The 23,647-nt window shown below is 40.7% G+C and overlaps 1 protein-coding gene across 3 annotated transcripts in view; it reads left to right on the top strand.

Annotated features, from left to right (window-relative positions):
- Window positions 1–23,647, top strand: part of exoc2 (exocyst complex component 2) — a 323,421-nt gene that overhangs the window by 148,622 nt on the left and 151,152 nt on the right. For all 3 annotated transcript variants that reach the window (XM_072509914.1, XM_072509916.1, XM_072509915.1), the window contains exon 11: window positions 2,841–2,959. In XM_072509914.1, the coding sequence (XP_072366015.1) occupies window positions 2,841–2,959 (119 nt within the window). The remainder of the gene's footprint in view (window positions 1–2,840; window positions 2,960–23,647) is intronic.

Raw genomic sequence — 23,647 nt, 5'->3', positions numbered from 1 at the left:
GAATAAATTAAGAATTCAATTTTATTCAGTAGCTCTTTAGATATTTAACTCAATATTATCATCAAATATTGGTCATTACTAGAATTTAAGATGCAATAACTTGGAAGCTTGAACATTAGTTTGTTCAGCAGGGAAATGTATTGCCTCTTTTTCTGATTTTCTTGGAATATATCCAGCAAAACTGGCATTGGGAAATTTCTGAAATATTTGCTTGATCATGGTTGTTTAGAGTTCTAATAATGTCTGTATAATTTAATTCTGAACACAGTCTGATAGTTGGTGACATAGCTGTTTAGACTGGGCTCAAGGCCTCCTTATAGTAGTTAATACTTATATATCTAAAGAATAAGATAGAAATGGAAGAATTCTTCCATTTGTTAAAATGCTTTAAAAATGCCTTGGAAACAGTTTAAACTGCTTCAGGCTGTTCAACTCAATAGTTTCCTCTCCGAGTTTGAACTTTCTGTTTCGTCCACACACTTTTACCCAATGTTGTTATTCTTCTAAAATACTTGCTTATCACTAAGTTTTCAATCTCTTAATTCATTTGTGGGATGTGAGCGCACTGTCAACGTCTCCATTTATTGGCCATTCCTAAATGCTCTTGAGAAGGTGGTGCACTGCCTTCTTGAGCCGCTGCTGACCATGTGGTATAGGCCAATACACAGTGCTGTAAGGAGCAATGGTGAAGGATTGGCAATTTAATTCCAAGTCATGATGGTGTGTGACTTGGAGGGGATCTTGGAGGTGCTGATGTTCCCACGTGCCTGTGCCTTTGTTCTTCTATGTGGCAGAAATCGTGTACTGCATGATAGCACTATGAAAGAAACCTTCCGTCACTTGGCTGATAATTGGGAGTAGACTCATGGGAGCAGTAATTGACCAGATTGGATGGGTCCTGCATATTGTGGACAGGGCATATCTGGGCAATTTTCTACATTGCCGGGTAGATACCAGTGTTGTAGCTGTACTGACTGCTTAGCAATACACTTTTCCTGAAATGTATTGAGGCACTGATTGACATGTTGTTTATTTCCAGCATTTTCTGTTATTTATTTGTGTTTCTATAGTCATTTGTGTTTGTTCATTGGCTCACAAATCCATGTTTATTGACTCGTACAGAGCCTGTAAAAAGCCCCGAGGAGGTCATTTGTCTCATTGGAATGGTGGTGGCTTTTTGAACAATGGTGGTGGCCTTTTGAGCTACCTTAACTAGTCCTGCTGCCCAGCTGTTTTTATGTAGCCCTGTAAACTTTTTCAAGTATAGATGGACTTCCCTTTGAAAGTTTGTTGATTTGAATCTCCCTCCACCACCCTTTCAGGCACTGAGCTCCAGATCATAACTTGTTGCAATAAGAATTGCAATAAGGGCAGCACGGTAGCATTATGGATAGTACAATTGCTTCACAGCTCCAGGGTCCCAGGTTTGATTCCGGCTTGGGTCATTGTCTGTGCGGAGTCTGCACGTTCTCCCTGTGTGTGCGTGGGTTTCCTCCATTTGCTCTGGTTTCCTCCCACAGTCCAAAGATGTGCAGGTTAGTTGGATTAGCAATGATAAATTGCCCTTAGTGTCCAAAATTGCCCTTGGGTGGGGTTACTGGGTTATGGGGCTGGGGTCGAGGTGTTGACCTTGGGTAGGGTGCTCTTTGCAAGAGCTGGTGCAGACTCGATGGGCCGAATGGCCGCCTCCTCCACTGTAAATTCTATGAAAAATTCTATGAATTCTCCTATATTTTTGCCTATTATCTAAACAAATTTAAATTCTCAAAGTAGCAAACTGGTTTATTAGTCCAGGAATCTGAATTTACTAGTCCAGCAATGTAACAACCACAACACCATATCAATAAGAGGGAGAGAGAGAAAAATATACACACATATATCCGCAAGGTTGCAGCAGGAAACTCTCCTAGAACAGTCTGTTCCTTATAATTTCAAATGCTGGATTGACTTTATAATTCTTGAAAGTTGTTTTTAAATTGCTTATGGGATTGGAAATTCGCCTAAGAAGCAGATAGGACACCAAGATGTGAACAGCCTCATTCTACTTGGAAACAGTAGCTGGGGGGCAAATTAAACTCATTTGCATCATTCACCCATGCATGAGAGATTGAAACAGTTTTGTATAATGTGCTGGCCTTGCCATACAATGTTAAGGATAATTAAAATATATGACTGACAAGTGAATAGCAGTTATAGTGGGAATAAAAGCAATTTAAGAAAAAAATAATATTTTACGGGAAGTAGGCATTGCTGGCAAGGCCAGCGTTTCTTACCTGTCCCTAGTTGCCCTTGGCAAGGTGATGGTGAGCCACCTCCTTGAACCGCTGCAGTCCCTGAAGTCTAGGTACACCCATTCTGCTGTTAAGGAGAGAATTCCAGGATTTTGAACCAATAATTAAAACTTCAGGGTAGCTTCCCCTAATGGTTCTGTTCGTGATAACTAGCTGGTCCACTCAACCTGAGCTGTGTTAGCTGATGTCAGCTATTACAGAAATCAGAACACTACAGATCTTCACATTGCCTCTCAGTTTATGAGGGGAAAATAAACCAGAGTGCTCCCGCCTGTTGTTTTCTAATAACCCCGATCATGAAATCTTGCTGATCTCAGGCTGGGCTGTAACACTATTACGGTAGGAAAATTTTCCAACATTACTGACATGGCGAGAAGGATGGTCACTTGGGGGAGATCCTTGTCCGCAGCAGATTCCTTGAATCCAGTATTAAGTTCGGTTAAGACAAAATTGGCAGAAAGATAAATTATTATACAATCAACTTGAAAACTGTATTCTTTGTTTCTCAGTTACTGTTGGTTTTAATCATTTTTTTGACATTGACTACAGATATCTATCCGATCTCCATGCACCAGGTGACCCTGCCTGGCAGTGTATCATGGCTCAACACAAATGGATCCTGCAACTCATGCAGAACTGCAGGGAGAACTATGTCAAAGGACAAAAAGGTAAGTTTATTTTTAAATTATAGAGTTTTAGTTTCAAGAACTGTTTGTGTTCTCAAGAATATTGCTACCACATACATTATATGCTATAGAGGGACATCAAAGAGAGTTTCACCAGTTTAATCCCTGGGATTGTAGGATTGTTTTAGGAGGAGAAATTGGTGAGACTGGTTCTATATTCCTTGAGCTTTGAAGAAAGAGGGGTAACCTCACTGAAACTTGCAAAATTCTTGCAGGGCATGACAGGGGTAGATTTAGATAAGATGTTTTCTCTGGCTGGCTAAGCTAAAACCAGATGACATGGTCTCTGAATAAGGGGAAAGCCATTTAAGACTGAGATAAGGAGGAGTTTCTTCACTTGGAGGTTGGCGAATGTTTGGAATTCTCTACTCCAGAACTCCATCATTTAGTGTGTTCAAAACAGAAATCGCTAGATTTCTGGAGGCGAATGGCATCAAGAGATATGGAGATCGTGCGGGAAAGTGGTACTGCGGTAGATGATCAACCACTATCTAATCCAATGGTGGTGCAGGCTTAATGGACTAACTGGCCTACTCCTCTTCCCATGTTCCTATATCATGAAGAATGGGATGGGTTAAGGGCCTATCTTGTTTTAAGTTGAGTATATTTATAGACATTTCTGGGAAAACGGTATTCAGTCTTAAGATGGTCTGCCGTGCCTGGTTTCTGGGGGCACTGTCCATATTTCTGCGAATAAAGGAAGTGTGGAATATACAAATTGGTCTGCAGTTCCAGGGCAATAATTTTCTCCCTTTTTTGAATTACTTCTAGGCAGCTCCCTCCCCAACAAGTCATAATAAATTGCATGTTAAAGGAGATGCACTGTATCATTTAGAAATGAGCTAGTTGCATTGCCTAGGTGCCAAGTCTTACATAGGTGGTGGAAATAATATTTTATAATGTTCACATTGATCACCTGTGGCTTTTGCATCAATGAGTCAATTGAGCACAGCTCCATGCGTTTTGTGTTGGCTCGAAGTACATTGCCAAAATTCTGAGGGACTGTCCTGAAATCTTTTGAAATTTAATTTTGATTAGAAACATGGATCAAATCAGACTTGAATTGATAACCTGATTTCCTTGATAGCAGAACCGCAAACATGTTTCTCTGAGCTGAAAAATGGAGGTCAACTTCTATTGTGAGTGTAGCCCTAAACATACATTTATTAGTTGAAAAACAAGGGGTTGGTTTATATGCTGATTATGGATCTAAACGTGCATTTTGGTGCCAACAAAAATTAGATAATCTAATATATTGGGTCCATGTAAGCACAGCGATCTACAATATTCTTTAAAAAAAAATTTAGTGTACCCAATTCATTTTTTCCAATTAACGGGCAATTTAGTGTGTTCAATCCACCTACCTTGCACATCTTTGGGTTGTGGGGGCGAAACCCACGCAAACACGGAAAGAAAGTGCAAACTCCACACGGACAGTGACCCAGAGCCGTGATCGAACCTGGGACCTCGGCACCGTGAGGCTGCAGTGCCACCACTGCGCCATTGTGCTGCCCGGATCTACAATATTCTTACTTTCCAAGCCCAAAAGCTGTTTTATCCTGTTAGTATCACTTTCTAAATGGAGAGCTGGGGCTTAGAAACAGATAGCAGTGTAAGAAAGATATGTCTTGCTGTGGATCATGAAAATGTATCTCAAAAATTAATTTGCAGCAGATAGAAGTCTCAAGATTTATGGTTTGTGTCTTCAGGTTTTATCGTTTAAAACAAAAAGTTAAATCACCTCATGTGGGTTTTCAGCTTCGCTGGAGCAGGATGGAGTGACTTTTCAGTTCTAATAGATAAACATTTGAGTTAACAGGGTTCTCTGTGTAGCAGTGTGTGCTGCCATATTGACCACTTGCTGGTGAGGTGTAATTGAAGCACATGCTGACAGAAGGCTGTTGTTTAATTTTTTTTAAACATTTTTGTGGAGCATTTGGCAGACTGAATGGGGAAATAGAGAGAAACCACGATCACCAAGCCATGATCAGTGCTTCTGAGCAGATGTGCTACCCAGGAATGGTTCTACATCACACAGACTCCCACTTGCAAGATGCTGCTGCAATTGGCTGTAAACTGGGATATTTCTAAAGCTTAAATCCTAACACATTGCATTTCCTATCATCATTGATTAATGATTGTATGGTAATATAATCTAAAACTCTTGCAGCACAGCAGATGGATAATTGCTACTGGGATGTTCTACTGGGATATGGGGCGGTACAGAGACGCAGTGTCAGAGACCCAGGTTCAATTCCAACAGCGAGTGACTGTGTGGAGTTTGCACATTCTTCCCGTGTCTGCGTGGGTTTCCTCCCACAGTCCAAAGGTGTGCAGGTTAAGTACATTGACTATGCTAAATTGCCCCTAGGTGGGATTGTGGGGGTAGAGCGGGGCATTGGACCTGTGTAGTGTGCACAGAGAGTTCGGTGCAGACTCGCTGAGCCGAATGGCCTCCTTCTGCACTGTAGGGATTCTATATTCCAAATCCAGCAGCAACAATGAGTGTATACTCTGATACGATGAGGAGAAATAATTAATTTATGTGTGAGAGTTCATCATAACTATAAATGCAACTTTCCCTTGTAGAGATTCTATATTTGGAAAATATTTTGTAGACTTAAACAGCGTACAGATTTATTGCTGGTTTAGGCTGTATTTTATCAAATCAGTTTTGGTCTTGACATATCACCCAATCTGAATGTTGGCCCCGTACATATCTGTAAAAGTGCCTGTCATGTGTGCGAAGTGCCTAGGGTGTGAGAAAATGTCCATCGAGCAGAAATCTTGATGACCTTCATTATCATATTAAGAAACAAAAACACAAACCAATTCTAAATTCTCCACTGCCTCAAACATAGCCTCTTTCTCATAGTCATGATGACTGCACATGTGTGCACCATCAAGTCCCCTGCTTGCAGAATAAATGTTTATTTCTCATGCCTGACTTCCTTGCTACCGCTTTGCCCACTTATGGATGAAAATGCCATGGGGTCCAGACCTCTCTTTAGCTTTCAGGCACTACTTAATCCCAATATCTCCTCCATTCCCAGCCTCTGCTCCTGAACATTTCCAGGTCTAAGATCCTAGTTGCTGCCAGATCCTCTTAATGCAGCCCTCGAAGCATGGACTGCCCTTCTTTAGAGGCTCAGCAAATACAGCCTCTTAAAACTCACCCTTCAGTTCAGAATCCAGTATCCTGCTGGATGGGCGAGTGGTTGGAGGATAATGAGTCTGGTCGGAGGGGTTGAGGGGGTGTTTGGGAAGGTTGGGGTGTGTTTGGGAAGGTTGGGGTGTAGGCGGGTGATCAGGGGAGGACGATTGGGGAGTCTGTAGTGGAGATACCATGGTGTTAGACAAGGTTTTAATCTATCTGGGGTGAGATGGTGGCGTATTGGTAATATCACTGGACAAGTGATCCAGAGGCCCCTAATACTCTGGGGACACGGCAACTGGTGGAATTTAAATTCAAGTAATAAAATCTGGTATTGAAAATTAGTCGCAGTAATCGCGACCTTGGAACTATCATCGATTGTCGTGAAAACCCATCTGGTTCACTGATGTCCTTTTTGGAGCTGCCTGACTTCAGAGGAAGTTTACCAGACTAAATGGGTGGGTTGTCTTTTGAGAAAACATCGAACAGGCCAGGCTTTTATCCACTGTTGTTTAGAAGAATAAGAGACAACTTGATTGAAACATATAAGATCCTGAGGAGTCTTGACAGGATGGATGTGGAGAGGATATTTCCTCTTGTGGGAGAATCTAGAACTAGAAGTCGCTATGTAAAAATAAGAGGCCATCCATTTAAAACGAAGATGAGAAAAAATACCTTCACTCAAGAGGGTTGAGAGTCTTTGGAACTCTCTTCTGGAAAAGGTAGTGGCAACGTAGTCTTTGAATATTTTTAAGGCTGAGGTGACTGGCCTCTTGGCAAGCAAGGAGGCGATGGGAGATAGGTTATTGGGGTAGGTGTGATGCAGATTTGAGATCAGATCAGCCATGACCTGATTAAATGGTGGTGCATGGGGCTGAATGGCTTACATTCATTTGTATGTACCTGACTTGGTTGGGCCTCCATATGACTCCAGACCCATAGCAATGTGACTGATCTGAATTGACCTAGCAAGCCACTCCGTTCAAGGGCTATTAGGAATAGGCAACACCTGGCCTTGCCAGCAACGTCCACAACCCATAAAAGAATAACTACGAGTCAGGGACGTTTGTGCAGGATGCTGGGAGCAGGGGAGTTTGCCCATTGCAAGTTTACATTTCCCACTTAGGTCTATGCGTCAGGTCTTCCACAAGATCCTGACTTACATTTTTGGGCATGCGTCTGGCCTCCGGCAGTTCTGAGACTAGAAGATTTTAGTTAATAAGTGTAATTTTGTTTGTTAACTTGGTATACATTGGTAACACAGATTCTCAATTCGAGAGTATTTTATAACCTCCAAAGTAGAATTGGTCTCTCTTGAATGTGTTATGAGGAGAGCAGGGGTATGGACCATATCCTCCCAGAGTAGACACTGAAAAGTTGTTTTCCCCGACTGGGGAATCTTGAACACGAGGGCAGTTTTTGGATCTGGGATCGTTATTTAAACTGAGGTGAGCAGAAATCTATTCACTCGGGGTTTTTGAATTTTTGGAATTATCTATCCCAAAGGATTGTAAATGCGCCATCATTGAGGATATTCAAGGCTAGGATAGATAGATTTTTGATGTTTCAGTCAATCACGGGATATGGAAAGTGGGCGTAAATGTGGAGTGGAGGCAGAAGATTAACTCTGGTCATATTGAAAGGTGGAGAAGGCTCGAGAGACCTCCTCCTCCAGTTTCCTGTGCCCTTATGTAAAATCTGTCTCCAACTCTTCCATCCTGCACAAGAAAGAGAAATTTACACATGATGGCTTTAAAACTACACTGAAAGGAAAAACAAATACCAATAAACCGTTTGGTATGGGTTTAGAATTTAGTCTATATAACAAAAGCATAACTTTCAAGAAAAGCCTTTCAATGTTACATCGTCACAGATTAGGACAAACTTTCAACCTGTGGAAGGTGCCATTGTCCCTCTGTGGTAAATGATTTCAAATTTTTGTACATTTAATTTTGGCAATTTATGACTCATTCACTTTTCAAATGAATGCTGGGCACTCCTTCATTTAGGCTCAGAAAGACAAAATGACTGCCTCAGTGATGCTTCATCAGTGATGACCCTTCATGGTCTACTTTAAGCACTTAATGGTTTGAATTTATAATGCTATTTTAAAGAGTTAACTGCACTTGGAAAATACCCAGGATGCCCTTTTGGTTATCCAGGCAGTTCAGGATCTTGTGTTTTATTGTGGCTGTACTAAAATTTCATTATTCTGATTTTGCTAGTTATTTTGATTTCATAAAAATTTGGTAGATGCTCATTTAAAAAAAAAAGCTCCCAGCACTTCAGCATGAAAACCTGAAATAAGCTTTCCTCATCGGCTCCATTTGGCATTAACTTGTCAAAAACACTTTGAAAGCATTTGCTTCAGTGAAAGGTTTTGTCCTCTTGGTGAGACCGATTTTTCCATACACTCTTGTGACAACAGCACAATATTTTTTTATTTGAATTTTATCGTTTAATAACTTAGGCTGGATTTTGCTGAAAGAGTGAGTGTCTGAATACCGTTAATTATGTGCAACTTTTAACTCTGTAACTCGGTATGTGGGGGTGTTTGTGCAGAGTGCTGGGGAGTAAGGAAGTTTGAACTTGGGCCCGTACATCAGGACTTCGATAGGGCCCTCATGTGCATCTTCTCGGAAGAGATAGTCGTGAATTGCACGTCACCACAGGTTGCTTGCTGATTTGTGCCGCATGGAGTTATAGGATTTGCACATTTTTAAAAAACATTTGTTCATGGAATGTGGGCGTCGTTGACAAGGTCAGTATTATTGTCAATCAAGCTGGCTGCTTTGTCCTCGATGGTGTCGACGTTCTTGAGTGTTGCTAGAGCTGCACTCATCCAGGCAAGTAGAGGATATTCCATCATGCTCCTGTCTTGTGCCTTTTGGATGGCAATCAGGCTTTGGGGAGTCAGGAGGTGAGTTATTCGCCACAGAATTCCTAGCCTCATATCTGCTCTTGTTGTTATTTACCCGTTTAGTCTAAATCTAATAATTATCGGCATAAGTACTATTTCAACATTGTGATAATTGTCAATGATTCCCAATCATCCTCTCATGCTCGGAAAATAAACATTATAAATATTGATGCTCTTTACTTCAGGTTGTGAATCGTTTTGGGAAATATTAAAAATGTGTTTTTTTAAAGTTTATTTATTTTTCTTCCTGATCTGATCTTCATTCCCCTCTCTTCATTTCTCTTTCTCTACCTGATTTGACATTAATTTAATTCACTTTCAGTCCCAGTCCTTTCTCTGTTTTTCATCTCAGTCGATTCATCTTATTGGATAAGCCTGTTGGTCCCAGCATTCACCAATGTCCTGGATGCCCTGTTGCCTTCTCTTGCTATCAGTTGGCGCTTCCAGCAGCATTTTGGGAAAAAGAGTTTAAAACCTAAATGTGAAATTGAAAGCCTAACTAATGGAAGTGCAGCACAAGATGCTGTACTCCAGCAAAATCTGGCCCAATATATTTAAAAACGGAATATTTTTCTCCCTAATAAAAAAAACACAGCTGGAACGGTTTTGGTTTTGTTTACAACTGATTATTCGAGACGATTTGATCTATTTTTATCACCTACTGTAACTGTTTTGGAGTTGTTTATCTCATTATTTGTAACAGTTAAGTTTTTTTTTAGCTAAGTCGAGGGCTTGATAACATAACGAGACAATGGATTGTAATTTGAATATAAGTGAGATCATAGTGTTAAGTGATGGAAATTTCCACATGACTGGATTACATGTTCAAATAATATAAATTGAATACATCTTTGTCTTAGTGGAGTAATACATTCTTAATTATTGCAGTTTTTAATACCATTTTTAAGAAGTCAGCATTGGGTTCCACGTTTAACCAGAATCTTTTTTGTGGGAGCAATATTACACCACGGTGTGTAATGAGTAGTTTTGGCTTCAAATCAAGCTGTGTTAACAGCCTTAATAATTAGAGACTTATTATAAAGCCTTTTAACATGGTGTGACTAAATCATTAAGAGTCACGTTTGTATTGACTCGTATTGGAATATATCTGCCTGATAGTCACATTATTGGGACTGAATAATGACCTTTGTTTTAGCCTGGAGGGCAGTATTCACATTCTTTCCCAGAGAATTTGGCACCAGTCCTGAGTATAATCCAAAATAAGGAGCCCGAGAATTGAATGCACAACTCATCCACGGCTGTGTAGCTTTTATAATAGTATTATTTTGTAGTCTGGATAAGGATAGACACCTTCACTATTTTTGAAATTATTATTTTCTCAGTCCCAGCGTCATCTTGGATATCGATTTAAGATACAGCAAAGGAATTTGCATTTAGACAGTGCCCTCTCTGCACACAAAATGTTTGCCATGTAAATAATGAGCATGTGAGCTGAAAATTATGAACTCAATAGTGAATCCGGGACCTTGGTGAATGGTGGGATCGCAGTCCATCTCCTTAAGCAATGAGATTTAAGAGGAATGGCAAGAAGGAAGTAGGGTGAATTCGACTCAAACCAGATACAACAAGAGAAATAGAGAGGGGAAGAAAAATTGGAGTAGAATAGAGAAAAATGGAACCAAGAAAAAATAAGAAAGAAATATTGAGTTATTCAAGCTTACTTAGGTAGTCAAAAGTAGTTGAAGGTCAATTAACCTTGGGAGTTCTTTAGTGGTAGGTATATTTTTTTATTCGCAACTTGATATGTAAACTATCATAATTAAACTATAATTTTAGTAGAATAATGGAGATTGTTACTATGAAACTGCATATTTTTAACTGAATTATTGAAGTTAAAATATACGCCAATAATCCAATTTCATATAAAATATGAAAGGACTAGTTTAAAGGAGAGCACTCCTGTCAAGCAAAGTACTTTTTCAGTGCAAAGTGCTCCCCAGAGAAACTAATTTTTAGAAATGAATTAATTCCCTAGCCATTAAACACATTCTAAATGAACAGTTCAGGATCAGCACATCACTATTTTGGGACTCCCAACTGGGAGTAACATGTCAGCAGGTAGCTCTCATTCCATGAACAGAGATCAACAATCTTCTTGGTTTTGCATGCCATTCATTAACGCTGGTTCAACGCTGCCAGGACTTGCCAGGAGAAATAAAAGAGAAAAGAATAATTGTAACTATAATGTGCTGAGAAATAGGTCCTGATTTTAACTCTTAAGTAAATGGGTTTTTAAAAAATATATTTAATTTTTGTTTTTACACACAACATAACAAATTTTAAAAACACAACTGACACAGTTCAGAACAAATATTCCTGCAGATGTAAAAACAGAGAAAGACGGGATTAAATTCAGAATAACAGCCCCTAAGAACTAGTGCCTCTGTCAGAAAATGGGGGGATGGGGAGGAGGAGGAAAGAGGATAAGACCATATAAACATGATGCACACCTTTATGTATAGCAAGACTGCGACTTGCCATTTGGTTCATGGGAAACCTTCCAGGAGCAGGTCAGACAAAGCGGAGCCTATAAATTTCAGATAGGGTGTTCCACACTTTATGGAATATATCAGACTTGGAACTGATCACAGACATCAGGAATTTCATAGGGATACACTCCCATGATTATTTAATGCCAGTTTTGGATTGAAGAATATTTGTCACAGGTCCGAGGCTGAGGATATTTTTACGAGCTGCAAAAGTTAGGATGTTATTCAGCCTTTTCCCATTGTCAATTATTCTCCTATCTGGAATACCCAGAATTAGAAACAAAGGATCAAATTCTAAGGCCTTGTCAAAACTCCTCTCAATCTCCTTAACTGCACCAGACCAATAGGATTAAATCTTGACACGGGTCCATACACAGTGTACATAATCACCCTTGATGACCAGACACTTTAGGCACATTGGGGATATAGCAGGATCAAACCTGTGTCTCAAACTCTGTGTGATATGCAAGCGGTGCTCTATTTTGAACTGAATCTCTTTCTTTCTATTGCATACTTTATTTTTTTGGCACTTTCTCAGACACTACCCCATGTCTCCTCACCAATATTAGTTGCCAAGTCTCTTTCCCAAGACTGCAAAGTACCCAATGTACTAACACAGGATCCAGAACACAAGGCGTTATAAAACTTGCTAATTAATTGTCTAAGTTCCGCAAAGATCAGGGGTTTCTTCCACCAGGGAAATAGAAGTGTCAAGACACAAAGTTGTCTTGTTAAGGATACAGTCTCTAAGTTGCAGATATTTTAAAAATGAGTCGCTCGGGATGCCAAATTGTCAGCATATCTGCTCAAAGGATGAAAAATAAGCACCACTAATATAAATATCTTTCATCCTACAAATACCTTGATCTCTCCAAGTATGGATTCCATGGTCCATAAGATCTGGTGGGAAGTTTGAGCTGCCCTGGAGGGGAGAAGGAACGGAAGTCAGTTTAGATCTCCCTTCTAGTTGACGGACCATCCTCCATGCTCTTAAGAGTATTAATAATAATAAGAATCTTGCACCTAGCAGAACTCGATCTAAAGTTCCCATAAAATAACAAGACTTGCAAGGGGAAAGTCGACTGGTCTGCTCCAATATAGAACCACATAGAGGTACATTTCACCCAGTCCCTTATAAATCCAAGAAAAAAGGCTAGTTGGTACAGTCTAATAATCAGGAATCCCAGATGCCCCTTGCAACCTCAGAGCTGCAGCTTGGTATACTTCAGACAAGACTTTTTATTCAAAATAAACAAGCTAATCATTCCTTTAATCTCGTTTAAAACTCCTTCAAGGAATACAACACATTCATCTTAATCCAGGCAATCCTATCCAGCCAGGATGCTGACAGGGAGGACCAATGAGTCAAGTCCCATCTAGATGCAATTAACTGAAGAAATCTGACCTCATGTAGTTGTTTGAAAAAGGGGGTAATTGGAACACCCAGATCAGTGAACCCTGATGGAGGCCACCTGAAAGGAAAATTAGCAAGGGAGAGTGGGTTCCTCTTCAACTCTCCCACCGGCATAGCTTCCGACTTTGTGAAATTAATCTTATAGCCAGAAAAGGTGCTAAATCTATGTACCACATTAATGAGAGTGGGAACTGAAACATCCGGTTTTGACATAAATAGCAGCACATTGTCAGACTGAAGCATGATCTTGTGCTGCTTTCCCCCACAGCACAGCCCAGATATCAGGGTATCTTGCCTAATCGCCTCTGTCAAAGGCTCCATGGCCAGTGCGAACAGCAAGGGGGACAGGGGGGCAGTCCTGCCTAGTCCCTCTCTGCAGACCAAAACTCTCAGATTTATTACCATTCATGGGCGCTGTCAGCAAAGGCCTATGGTACAACACCTGAATCCACTTAAACTATTCCTCACCCAACTCAAATTTCCATAATGTAAAAATTAAATAATTCGACTCCACACTGTCAAAAGTTTTCTCTGCATCCAAGGAGATCACTAACCCATCGAGCCTGCTCCGCCATTCAATCATTGCTGATATGTTTCTCATCCCCATCCTCTTGCCTTCTCCCCATAACCCCTGATACCCTTATTAATCAAGAACCTATTTATCTCTGCCTTAAAGATACTCAGTGACTTGGTCTCCATAGTCTTCTGCGGCAACAATTTCCACAGATTTAGCACCCTCTGGCTGAAGAAATTCCTCCTCATCTAAGCTTTAAAGGATCTCTCTTCGGTCTGAGGCTGTGCCCCCATGTTATAGTTTCTCTTACTAGTGAAAACATTCTCTCCATGTTCACTCTATCTCGACCTCTCAGTATTCTGTAAGTTTCAATGAGGTCCCACTTCATCCTTCTAAACTCCAACGAGTACAGACCCAGAGTCCTCAATCACTCCTTATGTGACAGATCCTTCATTCCGGAGATCATTGTGAACATCCTCTGGACGTTGTCCAAGGCTAGCACATCCTTCCTTAGATACAGGGCCGAAACCTGCTCACAATATTCCAAATGGGGTCTGACCACAGCCTTTTCCAGCCTCAGAAGTACAGCCCTGCTTGTATTCTAGCCCTCTCGACGTGAATGCTAACATTGATTTACCTTCCTAACTGTCAACTGAACCTGCATGTTAACCTTAAGAGAATCTGAACTAGGACTCCCAAGTCCCTTTGTGCTTCTGATTTCCAAAGCCATTTCCCATTTAGAAAATAGCCTATGTCTCTTCCTGCCAAACTGCATAACCTCACACTTTTCCACATTGTATTCCATCTGCCACCTCCTGCCCACTCTCCTGGCCTGCTCCGGTCCTTCTGCAGCCTCTCTGCTTCTTCAGTACAATCTGTCCTTCTAAATACCTTTGTATCATCTGCAAACTTAGCAACAATGCCCTCAGTTCCTTCTTCCAGAACATTACTGTATATCGTGAATAGCTGTGGTCCCAACTCTGATCCATGCAGAACACCACTAGTCACTGGCTGCCATCCTGAAAAGGACCCCTGTACCCCCACTCTCTGCCTTCTGCCAGTCAGCAAATCCTCTATCCATACCAGTACCTTGTCCCTAACATCATGGGCTCTTATTTAGCAGCCTCCTGTACGGCAAAGGCCTTTTGAAAATCTAAACATTTAAGTTAGAAAGAGAGGTTGCATTGGCTTGGGTTGTTTTTTGTTGAAGCAGAGAAGACTGAGAGATGACCTGATTGTGGTGTACAAGATTTTGAGGGGCATAATGGGGTGGATAAGTAAACAGGCTCCGCAAATTCCATGAAGACTTTAGGAACAAACTCCGGGGAGTGATTAAGAGGGCCACACACATTCATTGTCAAGACAGAGTCTTAATACAATCCCTTAATAATCAGACATCTATCCCGCTTTATCCTTCAAGCAATGCTCCACCTTAAAGAGAACATTATTATTGACCAAAATTGCTGCTACTCTGCTGCTGGTCGAGAACAGGCAAAACAGGCTTGCACCACCCATCCCTGCTTTAACTTTGCGCTCCGTCATCCAAATTAGTCTCTTGCACAAGGCTATGTCCTCTTTCTCCTTCTTAAGAAAATACATATTTTTCCTTTTGATAGGATGATGAATTCCCTGTACATTCCAAGAACATACTTTAAAATTCACTACCGTCATTGCACTGCCCACCAGAAGGAATAGGATAGGATTTTCGTGCCACATTTGTCATGCACCAAAACACACCTTCCCCCATCTCAAGTTACACCAAAGACACCATAACATCCTTATGATGTTCTTTTCTCGGATAAGAGACCTGTGTGAACCAATACAGGATTTAGTCAACATCTTACAAACCCCAGCACAACAAAAATACAAACAAATCACAGTTGTAAGGGGACTGCTCAACAGAATTGAAGACCTGCAAGGCTAACCTTACGGCCATACTCTCAATACCATCAGGAGAAATACTCCTCAACAGCGAGAAGAAAAAAGCCAACAAGGGAATGGGGGCAAAATGTCCCCAACGAAGGTTTTGAGCGAAAGTCTTTGCATACACGCAATTTTGTTCATCATTATTGCTTTTTTTTGAGGTAAGTGAAAGTATAAATTTACTGTTCTAGTTTTACCCAAAGTGAAAAAGCCTAGTACCATGGTTTTCATTTCTTATTACACCTCTAATTTAATTATTAGAATCTACAGTGGCTCAAAGAGTGTTCCTGGTGAGCAATTGAGCATCACAAGCTGGAAGGTTTCTCAGTTCAACCCCTGTTCTGAGTGCTCTCAGCTGGGACAGGAACAGGGAGTGCTCTCCAAGATGAGCCTCAGGGCAAAAGAAAGGAGATAGTTGGTCAGAGTTTCTGTCATTATTTGTTGAGTAATAATGCTTGTAGAGATTACAGCTGTAACCTTGGGCCAGAATTCTCGTGCAAAGTTTGGGTGTGTGCCCCACCTGGAAGCATGTGAAATCACATGAGAGGATATTGTGCACGTTTCCGGATGTGATTGCATACCCGCACGATATATTGGATGGCGGGCACTCGAGAAAGTCTGATGCGCGACCACCAACAATCAAGAAACAAATTTAAATGAATTAAACACCAATTGACTGGACCTTTATGTTGCCCGCCTGCTTACGGTTGATGGGAGAACCGATTAGCAAAGAGGCCTTTATTTTTAAGCTGAAACCTCAATCCAGCGGGATGAAAGGTCAAGGCTCAAATAAAATTACCAAATGTGTTTGGGGACTAAGGTCTGTGCATGATTGTGCTTCCTAGACATTCGTAGCATAAATTTTCCAACGACATTTATTGTTCACAGGTCAGCAGCTCCCTGAGACAGCTCCGCAGTGGCCGTCCTCCTGAGGGAGCATATTGGAAGCTACAGTTCACACCCTCCCTTTTCTCGTCACCTGCCCTCTCCTTGCCCTTTCCAGCAGCGCTGAGCTTTTCTTAGCACGCGTTTCACACTGGCTGGGCATTAATTGGCCAGCGCATGTAAAATTGCGGTGAGGGGCCAACTGCGGCCGGGAGTACGGTTCGGGTTTGCTTCTGGAACTGCCAGTTGCTTGCACAAAAAATTCAGGTCAGTGTAAGTATTGCATCAAGGATGGATATGAATCTCCATGCTTGAGAAGTTTGCTGAGATATAGGCAAGACACTGGGAGGTGGCTAACATCTGCAGAATTAAACCCCCACAAGATGTTAACATTTTTGGGAACGTATACTTGGTAAAAACACTTTCTAAATTTTGCAGCATTGTTGTGTTGCCATTCTTATAAAAGTAGGCATTAATATAGTATCCTAAAGATCTCCATGATAGCTAGGTTTCTTGTCAATGTGCCAACTAAATTTGCTAGCAGATACAGCAGCAAATTTTGATAGTCATCATTTAAAAGAAACATTCCCAGAAACCATTTTTCATATATTCAGTACTTGGCAGCAGCATAAAATAATAAAGTTGAGTTTCTTTTTAATTGCCAGTGGACCTTTCTCTAGTTTTTTCTATTTGTAGACAACCGTGACAAAAATGATTTGTTTTACTTCAAGAAGCTGGGAGTCCCCTGCTTAATCAGACATTTTTGAAACGAGGGAAGAAAAATAGCTATCTTTTTTCACCATTGACAGATACAATTACTGGTAATTCATTTTCATCAACATTGATAAACTGTGCTTTGGATAAATGGAATCGAGACCAGTACTTGGTTAGCACAATCTCATGCATGCTCAGATTTACTGCCACAAACTTTCTTGTTCGGCCATAGTATTTAATTACTTATCATCCTAGAATTTCAAAATGCCAAAACATTTTCGACATATTTTCTACATCGTTATCCCACATTATTATCCCATTTTATGTCATAATGGAGCTTATGCAATGTCATAACATATCTACCTCTGCCAGGCACAACTCATTAACTCAAAGCAGCATTCCTGTGCTGTTTTACTCAATTTCATTAGTAATTTGGTTTTGGACATGATTGGAAGTTATTCGTAAAATCTAAATCTGTCAGTGCACATGCATTTAATGTTCATCATGTGACTATCTACTTTGCACCTTTGGTTCTACCTGGTGATTGTTGGAAACACAGTTGCTGTCCACATTTTGTGCATTTGCTGATCATAATCTCATGTCAAGGAATAGGATTACTTTCCAAACTATATTCAACATGAAAGTGTTACTTGTGTGTTAACTAGATTAGTTCTACATTTCTTAAGTCAGATTTAACATACATTATATAGGATTGAATGTGCATAAGGATTGAATCAGGAGTTCATCTGGCTTGTGATTTTCAGTTACTCACCAGGTAAACTCTGAGGCACTGTAGATTCTAATTAAAGTACAGCTTGGCGTAGAGATGAAAATCAAAATAGGAAATGGAGGGTGCGATTCTCCCCAAAAATGATTGTGTTATTTGGGTGAGATCCAAACCTGCATTCACCCACATTTAGTCATTTTTTGGGGTCTTAGATGTTTCTCACTGGTCAGGCCCACACTCAGAAATGTTCTTCTGCAGTGGGGAACTAAACTCGCTGTCTCGACTGGATCCTTCGAGATTAGGGCGTCATTTTGAGAGGGTGCCCCAATCTCAAAGTGAGCTTAAGGCTCCCCTATATTTCCCACCCACGGACAATGCAACCCCTTCCCCTGCAGACATGATCTCCTCCCCCAAGTGTGTACACCCTGCTGAGGGCCCTGCCCACCCTTAGGGCCTCCCTTTCCCCCCCCCCCTTTTTCAAGACCCCCCTCCTTCAACCCGCTAACCTTAATGACACCCATTCATACCCCCTCCTTAACTCCTCAACCATTCATCTCTTTTCCCCCCCCCTTTCATGCTCCTCAGGCTCTAACCCTTGGCAGTGTCAACCTGGCACCCTGTCACCCTGGTGCAGCTAGCCTGGCACCTGTGCGCTGCCCTTAACACTGGTAATGCTAACCTGGCACCCTACGCTGCCAGGTTGGCAGTGCCAGGGGAAGTGCCAAGGCACTACCCTGTCCTTGATCACACGAGGGGCTCCAATGACCTCCGAGGTCCTCTGAGTGTCCATCACTCCTGGTTTCCACTTGCAGGGACGAGTAATAACTGGCGGCCGGTGACTCCCGGGAGCCGGGAGAATGCGGCCTCAACCTGACTGCGCATATTTAAATGAGCCAAAATACCATCACCTGGTCCATGTCCAGCTAGGGTGTTATCCAGATCGCACGAGCGCTGTGAAGCGGATGACTTGCATGTTTGCTTTGTGCTCGGCCCAAAGCCCATTTCGGGCCTCTCCCGCGATGCTCCCGGCACAATAGAATCAGCGCCAGGTGCAACCCAGCGGGACGATCATAGCTTTGACAATAAAGGACCCATGGGATGAGAGAAGACAGAAAGGCTAAATGTGTCAATAAATTAAGAATTCAACGTGGAGCCAATTCAGCCAAGGCTTTGAGGGAGGAAAGGAACCACTTGATAAGTTCCTTGGATTGGAGTTGATGCTGTCAGGTCACCTGGCTGGACCAGCATTTATTGCCCATCCCTGAGGGCATTTAAGAGTCACATGTAGGCCAGACCAGGTAAAGACAGCAGATCTCTTTCCCTAAAAGACAGTGAACCAGATGGGTTTTTACAATATTTGACAATGGTCACCTTTTAGACTTTTAATTCCAGATTTTTATTGAATTCACATTTCACCATCTGCCATGGTGGGATTCCAACCCGGGTCCCCAGAGTATGACTCCGGGTCTCTGGATTAGTAGTCCAGTGATCATACCATTACTCCACTGCCTCCCCATAGGTGAACTTTGACAAAAAGGTGCTGCACTGAACATGTTTCACTGTTTGACTTAGGAGATGCCTTGAGACAAACTTCGTTGTTATTGTTCCAGACGCCTTGGGTTATATTGCTCAGGTTACATATATGTAAAAAAAAAAACTCAAGACTTTATCAAAAGGAAAAATGTAAATTGATTGAATTAAAATTTGAATGTTTGAAGAGGTACTATGCTGGGTTTTTTTCAAAGCAGACAATCTTGGCCAATCCAAAAGGATATTGGTCTTTCTTTATACAACTATCACTGAAATATGTTGATGTTATGACACTCTAGTAGACTATAATAGTTGTCCTGCTTGTGAAAAAAAATCTTTAATTGTTGCTGCCTTGTAGTCTCTTATTGAATTAAAGTAACAACCATGTTCTATTTTGTGCCAGGCAATCTTCTGTGGCATTCAGAAAGTGCTATTGAAGAATATATGGGGCAGGATACTCCAGTCCACCACCTGTTTCTCGGCCGTGCGCCATTTGGTTCTATCTTGCCGGTAAATGGGATTTCCCATTGTAACCAACCCAAGCCGCCGCGAAATCCGCTGGCGGGGCTGCGCTGCCGGTGGGAAAATTGAATCGCAACAACCGGAGAATTCCCGCCATTGTCTTATTGAGCTGCCTCTTTCTGTTGTTTCTCTTTCTGTATCTTAATTTCTTCTCTCCTATGTTTTGCATTTCTCTTTCCTGATTCTATTTAATCTTTTATGGAGATGGTGTTGGGGCAGGGAAAGGTTCAAAACGGTTTTCTTGCTTTCAAAATGTAAGTTACCACAATAATGCACAGGGCTCAATTCCTTTTCTGTGAGAGAGGAAGGTGGAAGGAATTTGTGTCAGGGAGATTTTTCCCTGGGATAGAGTCCCTGCTGGGGAAGGGGTGCTGGAATATTGTTTCAAACAGTTGTTTCGTGTGAGGTATTGTACCCCAGGGTCTCCAGTAGAAAAGCCTTTAATGGGAAAGTCTAAGACTCCATTGAACCTTTTCCAAAGTCAAGATGGCTCAGATGAGGTTTAAGTGGAAGTGGTGCTGATCTCCATCCTACCGCAATGCTGTTCATGGAATGACAGGTATTTTTTAAGCTATAATATAATAGGTAGAGAGAATACAGAGATTGAAATGATTTATCTGTCAAGTAACTGAAATTTCAATTGTGGGATAAATACGGATAACATAAAATGCCTTAGACAATCATAGCCTTGCATGCGATCCACCTGTTCATCTGCATTGGCAATAAAGAAAGCATCTCTTCTGCAAACTTGGTAAATCTAGTTGTCATTGTTGCCACTTGTTAGCAAAACTGGGATGCTCATAATTGAACATAGTTAAAGGAAGATATTTAGGCGCTCAATAACTGTGCTGTGATTTTGGCTTTTCCTGGTTGAAAGTTTCTACCCAGCTGTATTGTAATGCACCCGTCAGCCACTCCAATAATGGAAAATAAGTACTTGTATGTTGCAGAGTATTTGACAGTCAGACAATAAATTCTGTAATAATGTTAGCATTTTTAGTTCTGACCATTAACAGTAATTGAAGTGTAATTTTATCAGACTTCCCCTTTAACAATAATTGATGATTACATTCATGTTTTAATAGGTTGCTTGTTACTGTTTTCTTAAATCATGCATCAAATGTGATTTAAGCAGGTTTTTATTCTAAATATCAAACTCTATTAAAGCAGAAACATGATTTGACAACCAGCACAAGGCAGAGTTGCAATTTAAATCATGAACTATATTGTTCAATATTGCAGCTTTATGTAACTTTTTACCGAGCTGCAATCTAAATTCAACAGGGAGGAAAAATGGAAAATTCCTTTTAAATGAGAGTATTGCCTGTTTTTGGATTATCCATCTGGAATGGCAGTCATAGTACAGAACTTGTTAACCTGTGTGCAAATCGAACAGATGCCATGACATAATTGTATATATTTTGTCATCTATGTGTAGGTCAGTGAGAGTTTGATAGCATTGTGTAATAAATCATTTATCCAGTTTGCACCTTATGTTGAAGGCATCAGTCAGTTATGAGAAAGGTCAGAGGTACTGATGGAATCCCCTACTTTACCCTAATTTTGTAGCTCAACCCAGAGCTCAGATTAATTGGTGAAATATTTCAATTTCCTTAAATGTTTTGGCTTTTAATGCTTTGGTAAGTAGGACTGCTAAATAAATCCTGATTACAGTAATGCCAAATTTTTCAAAGTTATGTGCTTTGAACTGAGATCCACTGGGAACCATCCCAATTTCACTTAGACCCCTTAAGCCACAAGAAAAAAGGCATATTTTCATACCATGCATGTGAGGGCGACGATCTCTTATCTCTGATGGCAGATCTTAAGAATATAGAACACACTGACGCAATCCCTGGTAATATATGTTAAGACAGTAAGCTTATAATCACAGCATTTACTGGGAAATTTAGCACGGGCTTATTTCTTGGGCAAGGAAAGTTTTATTGTTTTTTAATAAGTGAAGTAAATGAGGCTACAAGAAAATTGGCAGACCCTTTTTGAATTGGGCAGCATAAGATTACGTTTATAATACCAACACTGTAGCCAAAATGTATTTTTCTTTGGGGTCGGAATAACACCAGCTGTGCATGTTATGAGAACAAATGGCGGATGCAGTGAGCACTTGCACCATTTCTGCATTTCATATTACGCATTCTGTTCACCTTACGATGAATGATCTTCCTTTGTTCCCATAGAGGAGAGCAACAGGATCTCTGTCAAAAGGGCCTTTTTAATTTGTTATCCTAGCGGCTGGTTTTCTTCCATATGCTGTACTTACTGTACATCTGAAAGAAGCTTCATGCAGCTGGGAGCCATTTATGTCTAAACCACATCCCTTGCCCTCTATCCCTTACAAAAATACTCACACTGAAAAGATGTAAAATTGATTCCTGCAGCTTCTGAAGTTCCAAATGTCACATTTGGGTATACCACACCTTTGGTAACATTCCTGGTCGTCTTGTGACTCTTTTCAAATTGGCCACCGAAAGGTTACCCAGTCCTAAATTTGTTACAGAAAGTATGTTAAATTTAAAATAAAGTTTGTTACTGTAGTGACAATGACTGACGAATTAGTCAAAATTAATCATTGAAATACTTAAAATGTATTTTTTGTAAAACAAATGACGCATCATCAAAGTACCTGATTGAAAGTATCCGAACTACAATGTATTTCATTGAAAAGTAATCTGATTTGCTGTGTGCCCCGATTACTAACAACTTCCGTTTATACCATTTAGAATGATTTTAGAAACACTAAAGGCCTTTTGTGTTCACTTTCGGAGAGCAGCATCCGAGTTCCTTCTTTGTTAAGTAATTCCTGACAAATGGGCCATACTACTTAAATTCATTCCTCAGAGTACTAGAGTAACAATTTTAAAAAAGCATACAACGCTCCTGGAGATTGACATATGTTATGTTTAAGAGGGACATTTCAATACTTCAGAATATTGAAGATTTAAATTATGTAGTTTTTTTGCGAGTAGTGTGGAAAGCAAAAAATAGCCTGATATTCCACTGCATTTGTTTTCTTTGAGTATAAGCTTAATAATTATTAAAATTGTTGTTTTAACTACAAATTAATTATTGATTTGTTTAGATATACCTTGTCACGTTTTACAGAAGTGCATTCCTATCGCAATACTAATGCTAAGTGTGAAGTGCGATAAGAACTGGGAACAGGACTAAATGTAGCCATATTGTGTTTATTGAATAGATTTACATTGGCTGAGCCCAAGGAAAGAAATTCCAAAAGTTAGGGTGCTTCCTTGCTTCATTGCCTAAACAAATTCGAGTGGTTAAAACTAAGGCATTTGGAAAAAAAAATCAGTCTCGCATTTGGATCTCTACATTGAGGCAGACTCAAGAAATCGCCTGTTTGGTCGATGTAGTACTGTGGGTGGTCAGGACACAGCACATGGCAACAAGCTACTGTGCACAGGAAAGAATTTTCAAAGGTGTTTAGGGTGGTTCGGAACTCTGTAACCTCTCTGAGGGTCAGAAGAACGTAGATCTCTTGCTACTGCTGTAGCAGAGCAAGCATGTTGCTTTTCTACTGCTGGTACAGATCATAAGGAAATTGAGAGTGGCATCAGAACGCACTGCAGGCCATGTTAGGTCAGCTCTTTTCAGTAACTGTTTAGCAGCTGGGATAAATTCTACTCTTGACATTTCATTCAATTTACAGTGTTCCAGCGCTACCTTGTGGTAAATCCTGAGTTGAAGTCATGTTCTGATAATTTGTTCCAGATGTTTATTAGTCCTCAGGGTAACTTGGTTGTTGTGGTTCCCTGCTGCTGGTTCAAGTTGTTAGTAATACTATATAACTCAATTAAAAATTATTCCATATTAAACTA

The sequence above is a fragment of the Scyliorhinus torazame genome, chromosome 6 (genome assembly GCF_047496885.1).
Source record: "Scyliorhinus torazame isolate Kashiwa2021f chromosome 6, sScyTor2.1, whole genome shotgun sequence".
NCBI classification, from domain to species: Eukaryota; Metazoa; Chordata; class Chondrichthyes; order Carcharhiniformes; family Scyliorhinidae; genus Scyliorhinus; species Scyliorhinus torazame.
This window is presented reverse-complemented; position numbering and strand designations above follow the sequence as displayed.